This window comes from Haliotis rubra, unplaced genomic scaffold (genome assembly GCF_003918875.1).
Source record: "Haliotis rubra isolate DU_JTF1 unplaced genomic scaffold, ASM391887v1 Scf302, whole genome shotgun sequence".
NCBI classification, from domain to species: domain Eukaryota; kingdom Metazoa; phylum Mollusca; class Gastropoda; order Lepetellida; family Haliotidae; genus Haliotis; species Haliotis rubra.
Window position 1 is genome coordinate 1,130,554 of NW_025766972.1, and position 14,602 is coordinate 1,145,155.

General features: G+C 39.9%; 1 protein-coding gene across 1 annotated transcript in view; it reads right to left on the reverse strand.

Moving 5' to 3' along the window:
* The window catches only part of LOC124282758 (dynein axonemal heavy chain 2-like), a 109,888-nt gene extending 96,730 nt beyond the window's left edge, over window positions 1-13,158 (reverse strand). Inside the window, 7 exon segments of the mRNA XM_046718785.1 lie at window positions 408-599; window positions 974-1,212; window positions 7,312-7,476; window positions 8,905-9,253; window positions 10,146-10,267; window positions 11,930-12,129; window positions 13,046-13,158. Of these exon segments, the coding sequence (XP_046574741.1) occupies window positions 408-599; window positions 974-1,212; window positions 7,312-7,476; window positions 8,905-9,253; window positions 10,146-10,267; window positions 11,930-12,119 (1,257 nt within the window). The 5' untranslated portion in view covers window positions 12,120-12,129; window positions 13,046-13,158.
* Between the last annotated feature and the right edge of the window lie 1,444 nt (window positions 13,159-14,602).

Sequence of the window (14,602 nt, forward strand, 5' to 3'; positions counted from 1 at the left end):
GAACAGATTATTTGTTATTTGATTTGTTCTTATGGCTTAATAGGGAATTGGTGGAAGCAGGGACACCGGGAAGAAAACACGGAATGACAGGTGGATTGCTGGAAAGAATGATGGAAGGTTCAAAGGTTCAGACTGTTAAATGATAGCATGAGTGAGTCACATTGTACACCGCTTTAGGCAACATTCCACCATTCCGCCATGAAGAGAATCAAACCCAGGTCTTCGGCATGAAGGATAAACGCTTTCACCACTTGACAGAAATCTGACAGACTAGATGATTCAAAATGATGAACCCGTTGAATCTTTTGACATCTGAATGTGAATAATGTCTGCTATAAGTGAATGAGTTAATTATTTGACATTATGATGTCCAATGCCCTCACACCAATACTGGCCATCTCACTTACCTTCTTGAGTATGCCGGTCAGTCGCTCCCTGGTCTTGTAGAACTCCGAGTTGACCCAGATCATGCGGATGAGGTTGAGGATCTTGGGAAGCAGCACTGGGATGTCCTTGGGTTTGGCGTCGGTCAGCTCATGGCAGGGGTCTTTCAGCACCATCAGGAACTTCAGGTTACTCTCAGCTTGTCTGGATCCTTCCTGGAAAGGCAGATACGGAATAGATAACTTGTAGTGTTATTATGTGAGATTGTTGATGTATTTGTAGTGAGTGTCAACTGCAGTAAAGAACTCAAACACAGTAAGATCCAATTGTAACAGAAAGTGTAGCAGAGTTATCTCCCTTTATTGTTTACAAACAGTACAGACATGACCATTTGAGAAGCTTAGATGAGGGACAATCCTGGTAACATAATCAGGGGGAATGAGGAATTGAACGGATAATAGGATTCTGGTATACACAAGGGATGTCACTCTGTATAATGTATTGCAGAACCTTTGGCAGCACACCTATGTTCCTGAATGAAGTACAATGATCTGAGTTAATAAATAAACAGTTAAAAATTTGAACTTACCTTAATCTGGCTGGAGAGTTTAAGAAAGGAGGACACATAGGAAGACTTGGCTAGCTCGAGGACCTGGGTGATCCTCTTGACTCCTGGTTTATCCAACTGACTACTTATGCCAGACAGATCGGCACACCTGTTCTTCCAGAACTCGATCTCTTCCAGTGGGCCGGAGTTCTCCGCCATCTCAAAGGCATCCTGGGTACTGAGGACTTCCTTGATCTGTCTCGCCCAGTGAATCATTGCCGCTGTGAAAGAAGTAACAGTTGCAGGAAAATGATATCAAAGTGCTCTTGATGGATCCACTCAACTGTTCCAGGTGTGTTTTGGACGTTTTTGTTTACTCATAACAGAACAAGAAGCATGAAATACCATGAAACCATTGAAACAAAATAGATTATTAATAGAAAAGTAGTTTCATATTTCAACTTTTTCATACTTATATTTTCTAATCTTGCATAAATTATGCCACCAAACCTCATCAAAGCATCACTCAACTGACTTTATACTACCATCCACTACATGTAATTTTTCAAGTAAAATTGATATTTTTATACTTATCCTGACTCATGATCTGTTGCTTATCTCCCTTTTCTTTTCGAATGGTAGTGGAAGCACTTGAATCCCTTGAAGTTCCCGAAGCAGACGTAAAAATACACTCACCCACGAGTTACCTCCCTTTTGCCCTTTTCCCGCGCAAACAGTCATGTGACCAGCCTTACTTGTCACTCTCTCCTGATTTTCTGCCCATGCACTTAGATCTGCTGTGAAATCCGAAGTGTTTCCAGCGGGGAGGTTGGGAGGGCTTCTCATCATGAGTCAGGATAAGTATAAATTATCAATTTTACTTGAAAAATTACATATTTTTTCTTATCCTGACTCATGATCTTTTGCTTATATAATCCGAAGGATTGGTGGTGGGTCAAGCCACTTCGTGGATTCAACAGCTGTCCTTTGATATGTCCTGTATCCCCCCCATGGGAACTGCGAAACGGCATTTCCGTGATTCTATTCTTCCAACTTCCGTTATAACTCGGGGGGGACCACTTTCTTGTCTTACTTCCATCTCAGACAAGTTGAATCATGTTGATTCATGTGGCTACAGATAAACTAGTATCTTCCTATTACTAGATATCTTATAACAACCCATAGATTATGATAAGATCTTTATCATAAATGAGTTGCAATCCCTTCACGTACAGGTAAGATCATTACCCGTACAGGATCTTTAATCACTCAATTGCTAGCCTGTCCTAGACTGTGCGCATGGACTTTCAAACTATTACTTTTCCTGAGTAAAAGTTATCAACAAGTCAACGTGATAAAGGGTGAGATTTTCCAACTCAGCGCGCCTTTGAGGAACCGTTAGTTGCTGTGCTACAACGAGAGGCCCAAATTGGTGAATGCCTGAGACGTCTCCAGTGACTATGTCTCGGAGGTAGTGGTTGGCAAACACTGTGTCCGACTTCCAAAAGCAGCCCTCCATAATTGCAGATATAGAGCAATTTCCATGCAGAGCCAGTGTTGACGCCAGTGCTCTGACTTCATGTGGGTTGGAAGCTCTAGGAGGTTCTAGTCCTGCTGCTTTTGAGGCTCTCAATATGACGGCTCTCATCCAGAACGATATCGTCGTTCTTGACGTCTCTGTGGATAATGGGATGAACAGGCGCTTGAATTTTTGTCTCCTTGTCTTAGTCTTTTGAAGATATATCTTCAGGGCTCTGACCGGACACAAGGATAGGTCCTCTATATCCTGTTCCAAGGATTGTAGCTAGCGCTGGTATGTGGAACTGTCTATCTGGCTGACGAGGTAGTTGGTTCTTGGCAATGAAGTCCCATCTAAGTCCTAGATGAATTGCAGCATGTTGCCCTGTGTCGAAATCTGGTTCGACCAAAGTCCAACGCATGTATCTCCAATATTCGAGCTGCCGTGGCTAGCGCAAGCAGGAACAGAGTCTTCTGTGTCAGCAGCTCGAAGGTAATCTGATCCAGAGGTTCGTAGGCATCACTCGTAAGATGACGTAGAATTACATTCAGATCCCAGGCCGGAGCTCTGAACTTATTTTGCTGGTCCTCCAGTTTAAAAGATCAGAGCAAGTAATTCTGGTAATTTTGTCAACTTGATGCCTGTTTTCATGGTAATGACTGTACTGATGGCGGCGTGGTATGTAGATAATGTCGAGCCTTTCAGATGTCTGGTCTGTCTAAGATGACACAGGTAATTCACCACTTGAGGATGAGTAGCTTTCATCGCAATGAAGCCTTTCCGCCTTGCATAAGTCTCAAACTTCAGCCATTTGTCATCATACAGGTTACGAGTAGATCTGCGTAACACTAGCGTTACTGCCTTGGCTGCCCTGGCAGACTATCCTCTTTTCTTCGAAAATGTTTTGATACAGTCCACAAGTGTAGCTGGAACGATGTCGGGTTCCCGTGGACTTGCTTGGTGTGCAGATGTATGAGTAGGTTCGGCCAATCTGGTTACTTGATTGTTGGACTTCCGAGATCTTCTATTAGGTCTAGGAACCATACTCTCGCTGGCCAGTATGGCACGACCAAAGTCAGTTGTAGCGCCTGTGTCTGTTTGATCTTAAAAAGTACTTCCGGTAGTAATATCGGGGGAGGAAACGCGTAAGCGTTTAGTCCTTCCCAAGATATGCTCAGTGCATCTGTTGCCCAGGCTTGAGGATCTGGAACTGGTGAGACAAATGTCTGTAGTTGTTTGTTGAACCTCGTGGCAAACAGGTCTATGCAATGGGATCCTATTTCCCTTATGATGAGCCGGAATGCTTCTGGATGGAGCATCCATTCCGTAGGTGGCGGGTGCAATGGTCGGGAGAGAGCGTCTGCAAGTACGCTCTTGGCTCCGGGTATGTGACACGCCTTTATCCAGATGTTTGCTTCCTCCGTGATGTGGACCAACTGGAATGTGAGCTGTAGCAGGCTTGGAGACCGATTTATGGAGAATGCCACTGTAGAGTTGTCCATGTGGACCATCAGCATTTTGTTGTTCAGTGAGCTCGACCAAAGTTGAAAGGCGTTGATCACGGCTTTCATCTCCAGCAGATTGATGTGAAGATGCTGCTCTATTTTGGACCACCTTCCTGATACAACTTGATTGTTGAGATGCGCACCCCAGCCTTGTATCAAAGCGTCTGCGTAGAGATGTGTGTCGAAGGCCGGCTCTTGTAAATAGGTCCCTCCGCAAACGTAATTTTTTTTACATATAATACAAAGTAGTTATAGCCAAATCCATACACAGCATAATTTTGAAGAATAAGATCTAAATAAAAAGAATATAATGCCGTATATGGGATTCCACTGCTCGCCCAACCATCCACTAGGGCAAAAAGGGAGAGAGTGACAAGTAAGGCTGGTCACATGACTGATTGCGCGTGAAAAGGGCAAAAGGGAGGAACCTCGTGGGTGAGTGTATTTTTACACCTGCTTCGGGAATTTCAAGGGATTCAAGTGTTTCCACTACCATTCGAAAAGAAAAGGGAGATAAGCAACAGATCATGAGTCAGGATAAGAAAAAATCACCATAATTATAAAAACATTCATTATTCAAGCATTCTAATCTTATCAACCTATGCATTATTCCACTGCCCTTATAAACCTGTGCAATATTCAACCCTCCTTATCAACACATGCATTATTCAACCCTCCTTATCAACCCATGCACTATTTTGCCATCCCTATCCTCCTCAATATTCCACCATCCATATCAACACAAGCATTATTCCACCCTTCATATCAACACATGCATTATTCCTCCATCTTTATGCATAGGAGAAAACACGCCCCCCGAGATTATGGTAGAGAATGTAAAACCTTGGGAGGAGAGAAATCCCTTGGTTTTACATTCTCTACCAAAACCGAGGGGAAGTGTTTTCCCTAACATATAAACCGTCAATGATGGATAATCATTACGTAGATCATCATTTAATGAAGCTGGTGAGGTGAAATTGGGTTTAACGTCGTGCTTGAGAATATTTCAATAACCATGAAAACTGCATGCGTGTGTATGTATGTGTTACAATGTTTGCTGTAAAACCTTGTACTAGCCCAGACTGAAGCTGGTTTTATAGTGCTAGCCCACTGAGATACCATGACGCAGTGAAGCATGAATATCACACTCAGACACATTATACTGACTCCAAGCCGACCAGTCCTTGTTGTACCCATTAATGCCGAGCGCCAGGGAAGGACCAACAAGTACTATATTTTAACGTCTTTTGGTATGACGCGGTCAGGGATCGAACTGAGGTTTTACGACCTTCCGCTCTCGGAGCGGACGCTCTAACCACTACACCACGGAGGCGGTCCATTTAATGAAGCTACCTAACAATATCTGAAGCACAAGTAAAATCAATTTAATGACAGTAACTATCAATAATTTAACCCTGATGCCTTTGTTGGCTCGGTGGTCGTGAGGTAGAGTGCCCGCTTATTAACCTGATAGATGCGTTCTAATCCTGCTTGGGAAAATATTTGCACTTTGAAATTGACCTTGGATGATATTTTACAATTGATTTCAATATCATTTGAATGTTGACATATAGAATTAGGAAAAATCATCTTACTTACAAAAAGTAAAACCTGGGAAGAGATCTTACTTACACAAAAGTAAAACCTGGGAATGTTGATGTTCAAACAGAGGGTCTTACTTAAAAAAATCAAACCTGGGAAGAGGTGTTACTTACAAAAAGATAAACCTGTGAGCAAACAAAAACCTCAAATGCAGTTATTCCGGGAAAAGAAGAGATGCTTAATATATAGTGAGAAGCACACTTCAGGTATATATTCCACAACATCCCTCCCTCCTTCTCAACCTATTCATCATTTAACATTCGGATCGGTTTATTCTTAGGAAGGTGACTTTTTAATTTTTGGCTGTTCGCACAAAGGCGAAACACGGCACCCTTTGATGTTTAGTGTTGATACAGTAATGTTTATGTGGGAGATTAACTGGGGATTAGCGTAAGGATTAGAAAAAACACACTATTGTTATAGTTTGTCAAATAGTTTATCACAATAGATAGTATATCGCAATAGTATGTTGCAATACAATAGTTGTTTGCCCTCAATAGTCACCCCTATTGGTTATCATAAGAATTGTGAGTTTTGTATCAATCGCATAAAGCAACAATGTCAACAGTTTTATATATAATATACAAGATACAAGATTTCTACCATTTGAAAGAGAGGGGTTCAGGGGTTCAACATAAAAAAAAATCTTCAATGTGGTCTTAAGTCATTTACAATGTGGTCTTAAGTCATTTTCAAGGGGGGGGGGGGGTCGAACCCCCTGAACACCCCTTCTGGATCTGCCAATGGCTACAGTAGAAGTATCTAACTACAGCTCGAGGTGGAAGGTATTTGGTAGTTGGAAGTTATAAGTACAGAATCAGTAAGAGGAAAGCAAATGAGGTAGATTATTGGAGACCTACAACGAAAGATTGCAGTGTCTCAATGACAACAAAGAATGACATTCAAATGAGAGGCGATGCAACTCAATTCCTCCTATTCCTATAAAGAGAGCAGAAATCCACGGAAATCAACTTGGTTCAATATGCCGCCGGTCAGCACGTCCCACCAGAGAAAAAGAAGTACAGAGATCTTCAAAGGAATAAGTTTGAGGAACTCAAGTGGGAGTTTGATTCCAACCAGATGACTGTGTATGAGTATGCCGACAGTGCATCATATGTTCTTAAATTAGCATGTTAGATGATACTTTGTACATATCTTAATGCTTAAGAAGGACAGTGGAAGTGGAAGTGAAATATTGTATAAAATGATAAGATGACAAACTGTTATTTTGGACATATGTATGAATAATATGAACATGAACGTCTTGTGGCTGTCAGGCATGTAGCAAGCCTTTTTTTGTGTGTGTAAGCCTGATAGGTTGCAAAGCTTTTTATTTAGATACTATTGAGGACTTGCCCAACCTTTTTAGCAACAATCATGTGTAAGCCCGGGCTTTTTTTTATAAAGCCCCTGGCTGTCGCTTTCCTCTGGCATTAGGGTTCTTGTATAAACACCCGAAACCATTGTTGCAAATGTCCACCCTTTTCGCACAAAGGCAAACACGAAAAAAGGGCCCATGTTTTTACACGCCAAAAAGAGTCGCCTTCCTGCGTGACACCTCCTGATCCTCCACATTATTCCACCATCCACATCAACCCAAGCATTATGCCACCATCTCCATATTCCACATTATTCCACCATCTATGCATTATTCCCATATCCTCATCCTCCACATTATTCCACCATCTTTATCCTCCACATTATTCCACCAAATCCTCCTCCACATTATTCCACCAGGTCACAAGTCTACTTACTCTCCAGCCTCTGGACCAGCTCCTTGTTCTTGGCCGCCACGTCAGGAGGGATCCGCATCCCCTCTGTGGGAATGTACAGGACAGTCTTCCCCTCAAGCTTCCACCGTGTGTCTGTCAGGTTGGCCAGGAACTTGTGCAGTTGGGCCGAGAAATCGTTCTTAATACCTGCGCCTAGTTCAGGAAATTTCCACTCACGAACAGACTTCTTAATATATGAACTTTAATCAGCTGAAACTTGCTCATCGGAAGACATTTCAGTTATCTATCAAACCTAAGAAATCAAAAGTTACAGGATATCAATTTTACAGGATACTAAATGCTCACTACTGATGTATTTAATCATGTGAAAATCCAAAATGATTAATAATAAAAAAGGCTATATGTCCATTTAAACATTAATTTGAAAATTTGTAAATTAATATTTCAAAGTTTTAAAAAAACTCAAAATTCTGACATTTCTAAAATTGGCCTTATCCTTCCTTGTCTTTTGAGCTCACAAACAAAATCATCTTCCATTGATTCAAACTACTAGCATTGACGTTTTGAACCAACTCAGTGGAAACAGGTATGTCGACATTATGTTCAGTGAAGATAACACTTGTAATGTTATGAGACTGGCCAGTAATGAGATGAATAGTTTTGTACATGCTGATCGGCAGTCTTTGAAGTTAAGGATGAAAATTAAGGGATCCTTACCCTGTAAATTTCAATGTTGAAAGTTTCAGATTTTCAAACTGCAGGACTGTCAATATAGCAAGAAACCCCAAGAATCCAGAAACCCCATTAAACTGAACATTGCATCCGGCATGTGAACTTGCCCGTGGAGTTCAGGATCTTGAATCAGACAATATCCACCCTTCACACTTTGTAGAAGTGGAACAATTCATTTTTACACTGAGAATATTACCGACTTTTTTTTACAATTATATCAACACTCGTCAAGAAAGTTGAAAACTCCAGCAACATTCCAGCAGTATTAAAAAAACAAGTTTTGACCAAATGGTCCAGTAATTGACATCATATTAGGGACCGTTCATAATTTATGGCTAAGGGGTGCGATAATGATTTTTATGGAGAAGCATGTACAATGTGACTACTGACCCACCACAAAATTTATGTACAAAGTAAGTGCCCCTCTGTCATGTACAAAATCAATGACTCGCCCTTCCCATATTCTGTAAGCACAATTTTTTAATATTTATATGTACAAAATCATCACGCACGCACGCACACCTTAAATCATAATCACCACCTCTAGCCATTAAATATGAAGGGTCCCTTTAGATGACCTGCATAAACCAAATCAGTGAGTCTGATCACGTAATCCTGTTATTTGCCGCTTATGACAAGCATAGGTTGCTTAGAATCACCACAGTGCAACACCACTTCAAAGATGGAGATTGTCATATTTCAGGTCAAAATTCAGCAGAAAAGTTTTGCTAGCTTATTATTCAACTTTACTAAAGATGTGCATAATATGTTAAAAAAATGGTAAAAATGGGAAACTTGAACTCAGCCCACAGGGCTATGCACTAGCCCCAAGCTAGCAGGCTAGTGTTAAGTTCTGACCGTGTTATATCACAGAAAGGATACTGTCCGGCCAGGAAGTGTTCTCGAAGAAGATGGGGGCGTATATTCCCATCATCAGTCGGAGAAGACTTTCTATGTGAGCCCCTTTCACTGTTCCGTATTGCACATTCTTTAACAAATTGTCAGAGTTCAGCTCCTTCACGGGGCCAGTTTTGATGAAATATGTCAATTGTTCCACACTGAAAGCTGGCAGACTGTGCTCCATGCAGAATCCTTTGAGGTGATCATGGTAAGCAACCAGGAACTTTGTACCAGGATCCTCGATGAACTTCTGTAGTGATGCATCATGGGTCTCAGTCCACCAATCTTCTTTCCAGTTGCAGATGCTGATGCGGTCCTTGATCATCTCCACCTAGAAGCCAATATTGAGTGAGTGAACATCATATAAAATAGTGGGTGAGTGAGTGAGTGAGTGAGAAAGAGTGTCAGAGATCATTTATTAAGTTACTGAATATCATTCAATAAGAGAGTGACTGAGTGAGAGAGACAGGGTGGGTGGGAGCGTGTGTGAGAGAGTGAGAGTGGGAGAGAGAGAGAGGGATGGTGGGTGAGTGAATATTATTGAATAGTAGGGCCAGTGAGTGAGTGAATATCATTTGATAATAGAGTGAGTGAGAGAGAGTGAGTGAGAGAGAGAGATATTATATAGTTGGAAAGAGAGAGAGAGAGAGAGAGGGGGAGAGAGAGAGAGAGAGGGATGGTGGGTGAGAGAATATTATTGAATAGAAGGTCCAGTGAGTGAGTGAATATCATTTAATAACTATGTGAGAGTGAGTGACTGAATATTATTCAATAAAGGAGTGAGTGAGTAGTTTTTTCCCCACTTGTTGCAATAACACCAGAAATGAGGTTTACACATTGTACCCATGAGGAGAATATTGAATCCGAGTCTTGGCATCTCAAGCAAATGCTTTAACCACTAAGCTACCCCACTGCCCCCATTTAACAAGTGAATATTGATGGTGCTATATTATCATTACCCCAGTCATTAGATCAGTACAATCAAAGTTATTTCTCAGCTTCCTGGGGAGTGTACAATCCAAGCTGCTGAAGCAGCTAGGGTTTAGGTACAGTATAAAATCAATGTTTTCAAACATCAGGACTAAGACATAGAACCCTTGGTTTTAAAGATTGGTTTGTTGTTTAACGCTGCACTCAGAAATAGGTTTCGAAGAGCAAGTGACAAAAACCCAGCTCTTGAGAGTTTTGACAGTGCAGTATCTTATTGAAGTCATAACACTCACAACACTTCTTTGATCCGTCTCGGCTTCGTGAAGACTGACAGCAAGCTCCCCATTGTCGTCTACGGCAACAAGACTTCCATTTGCTGCTTCACCTGCTTCAACTGGTTCTAGAGCCCCATCTGCTGTGTAAAGTAATTAATAATAATTCAGAAGATGATGATGATGATGATGATGTAGATGATGATGATGTAATGTATAATGAGCTGATGTCTTTTAGCGGCATTTAGAAGCAGTGTTCACGAATGGTGTTTCAAAGTAACAGGACATTGGGTCCTGTAAGTTTCAGATGTCTGTCTGACCCATTGAAAATTCACAGGACCCATAGAATAAAATTAAACACACATTTCAGATTTAAAATTTCTTATAATTGGCATTTAAAATTACTAACAAACATAAGATTTATAAACAGCAAACAAGCGTCACATGTGACATGTGACATACAACAACTTCAGTCAAAGTCATTGTGAAACATACAGTCAGACACTGGGGCCAGCGGGTTGTAGATTTCTATCAGACCGTATCGGAATCTGCCAGATTTGTCAGAGGGTCAGACACTATTCATGAACACTGTTTAGAAGTTGTATATAGATGTCTAAGATATTGTTTATGGATTAAACTTCTTTTATATTTATAAAAATAAAAAAGACGTTTAATCCATAAAAAATATCTTGGACATATAATGAGCTGTATTTCTACACCACAGACTGAGATGTGCTTAAAATCCTACATTTCTATTACCAAAAAGGATCATGCAGAGTTTTCATTCTCAGCTCCCTGAGAAGTATACTAAACGTATCAGGACATACAATCACCAGGTGTGACACCAGAGTGAGTAAGTCCAATGAAGAATGGACTATGAGGCAAATGTGATATATATCAAGAATATTATTGGGTTACAAACGGATTCAAGAACAAGTCCGCAGTTGATGTATTATTCCTGATATTCAGTGAAACATTAACAAAATAAATTGTTTGACATGTATTGAAAATGCAATGCTAATTTATCACGGCAATGACAATCCATTTCGCATATAACACCTCAATTCAAATAAGAAAACTCCATTTAAAAAATAATCATGAATATTTGATTTTATAATCACAAATATGAATTGAATGCAGGAAAGGTCAAGGTTGGATTCACTGAATATGCAAATGAATTGTAAAAAACCCTAAGGTTAATAGATATAACAAGCATTTGTCGCCTCGAAATCTGTATAATGTGTTTGAGTTGTATATTCATGTTACACAGTGATATGGTGTCTCAGTAGGCTAGCACACCAAAACATGCAGTTCACTTTAAACAAAAATATTGGTCATTGACAGAAGACACATGGGGTGAGAATGTGGGTTTGCTATATGTATGAGATCACATACATGTGATTGTTATACTAGTATCCATCAATTTTATATCATAAAATGTCCAAGGCCAAAAATCAGTTTGTTACATCTGTTAATTTAGTTGTTTGATTGGAATTCTAGAAGTTGGCGAGTCAAAAATGAAGCCTAAGCCTTTATGGATGACAACTTCTTGTTTATTGCATAGAGCGATGTTTCGATGTAGATTCTTAAACTGTTATCAAGCTAAAAGTAAACGAATCTAAATCAAAACATCACTCTATGCAATAAACAAGAAGTTGTCATTCATTACGTTATATGCTTCATCTGTCAACTTCTTATAAGAATACATGTTATAAACATTGAATAGCCATATTCTAGACATGGATTTGAATTTCTTGTCTGAAACCAAAAATGGTGACGCAGTAACAATATTGTGGGAAACTTACTGGCTCCAGCATCGAGATCCTGGCTCCCATTGACTGCCCCGGACACAGAGTCTACTGGCAGAGGTGTGTTGCTCTTGGAGCCTTTAGGCGTGCTTGCTTTGGAACTGCGAGGAGTGACAGTCTTGGATCCAGGCTTGGATCCTGCCTTAGATCCAGCTCGTGAACTTGCTTTTGATCCTTTGCCAGACATTTTGTTCACTCTACAAAAATAAATTATTTCAATTGTGTTACTTTTGTTTATGTTGAATGAAATCAGTACTTATAAAGCTTGGCAATTCCTAGGCACCGAAGAAAACTATATCAAGTGGAGTGTTACAGTGGAGTTTTTCGTTGATGAGGATTCTGAATATGATTTACTTATAGTTATAAGACCAAAATCATAACTCACATTACTAGGACTGTGTATTAGCAAATACATTGTGTTGCAATATATTGCAATTCAGGTACCCATATTGCGATATATTGGGAACTTAAGTGTTTGAGAGTGAGTGACACTAACTGTGCATGTCAATCCTATTTTCTACATTATAAGTCCCTAAACACATATGCTATGGTTCTGATAACAACAAGAAATCCTCTTGATCCCCCTATCTGTATAAGCCAAAGGACAAACAACATTATTCTCCACTTCTTCTCTGTTTGAAAGCATGCTAATGATATTTAGACTTACCTCATTCAAACAAACTCATTTCAAACATGACAATGTCTGACAATAGTTGATATTGGCATTATTGCTATGAACAGCGAATTGTTTTAATGTGTGATGGGAAATAATGAATAATGAAACATGGCCATTCATCGTTTCGCTAAGTTGAAGTTGATAGCTAACCATAACTTTCACACGTTCATTAAAACGAAACATTCGTGGCCTTAAATTAAGGCAATTTATAACTCGGAACTAAGTGAATACAAGTGTACAGTTCTAACGCCAAACTGTCAACATTAAATAGATACGATAAAATCCTTTAACTATTTCCCCAAGTGCGTAATTACGAGGGGACGCATTATTGTAAGGCTCAAAGTTACTCAAATCACCAAATGGGTCAGTGCGCGTTCGAGAACTATGATTGTGAACATACGACATGAGCAACATACAAAGCCTGGTATACAACTTACTGTTCATGTGTCCTTTAAGTATTATTTTGGCTTCTATAATGTGTAAGGACCGAGATTCAAGCCTTCATGTTGAAAAATATCTACGATATGATTGCTCAGGTCTGGATCGTCAGGCGCTTGGGGTTTACCTTGACAACGACCTTCACCTTGAACGAGCTCCAGATAGCGAAGCATACCAACGGTTTCGCGCACAGTAAGGTAGCACGCGGTGGGTGGGAGTTTCAGGTATTTTTGCCAAGACGCACACACAGCTCGCGATCGCTCGCATCGCCTGACGGATTAAGCCGAGCAGTCCCGAGTGATTTCAGCCTCCACTTTTGAAATAGAACCTGTGTAACCAATTTGTAATATCTTTAAAATCATAAGGTAAAATAAACAAACAACATTGCAAAACTATATCCAATTTCGGAAGGCTGAAACAGTTACGAAAAAGCTAAAAACGTGCCACGTACGTTGAATGAACTCTTTAATTTCCCATCCTGACTACTTTGGACTCAAACTGAAGAAAAAATATATTAGACGATTATGTAGATCTAGACGGATGAACATATAAAAACATAGAACAAATCCCCATTCGAATATGCATCACGTCCGAAAATCTATGATCCATATATGAATAGATACATAGATGAATATATACCCAAGAAACGAATAATTAGTAAAGTTGGTTGGTTCGTTTGTTGTATGGCGTCGGTAAATAATCGAGTCTGGACCAGACAATCTAGTGATAAACATAATTAATTAAGAAGAACAAAGGAGGGAAAAAAAGACTGTTTATGACATTCTGAAAAGAATTAAACTGTCTCGACAATATTTAGAATGCATGCACGTATTTCGTTCATTTTCCAGACAGTATCTTCAAGTTGAAATATTTTCAACAAAATCGTCTTCAATAATTAACAGAAAATATTAAACATTTAGTGAGATGAAAAAAATATCCTTGGTAACTCAAAACAGTTAATGAAATTATATTTTAAATCGTTGTCTTCCGATGTTAACCTGTCATCGTGTCCCAATTGCTTAGATCGATACTCATGCTGCTGATCACATTGGGTTGTCTGGTCCAGACTCGATTATACATAGCTGGAATATTGCTGAGTGTTTGTATACTGACGGAAAAAAGAAACTGTGCATAACATTAAATTGCATGAAATAAAAGTTATTTGAAATGAATAAAATAACTCCAAATAAAAATTTAGCAAGGCACGTACTTTGCATGAAATTTGGTGTCATGTGTCGCGTGTGGTAGGTGCACTTTGTGCACAATCAACTTACTCATGCTTTTTGACACCTGAAGAAGGTTAAATGGGGTTTAACGTCGTACTTAAGAATATTTCGCTGATATGACGACGTGCATGCGGGTGTATGTGTGGCTACTTCTACTAGCCCAGACCCGATGGTTTTATAATGCTTCTCCTTGTTTTACCCATTAATGCCGAGCGCCAGACAGAGAACAACAAGTACCATATTTCAACGTATTTTGGTATAAAGAGGCAAGGGATCGAACCCGCGACCTTCCTCTCTCCCTTGCGGACGCTCTAACCACTACACCACGGA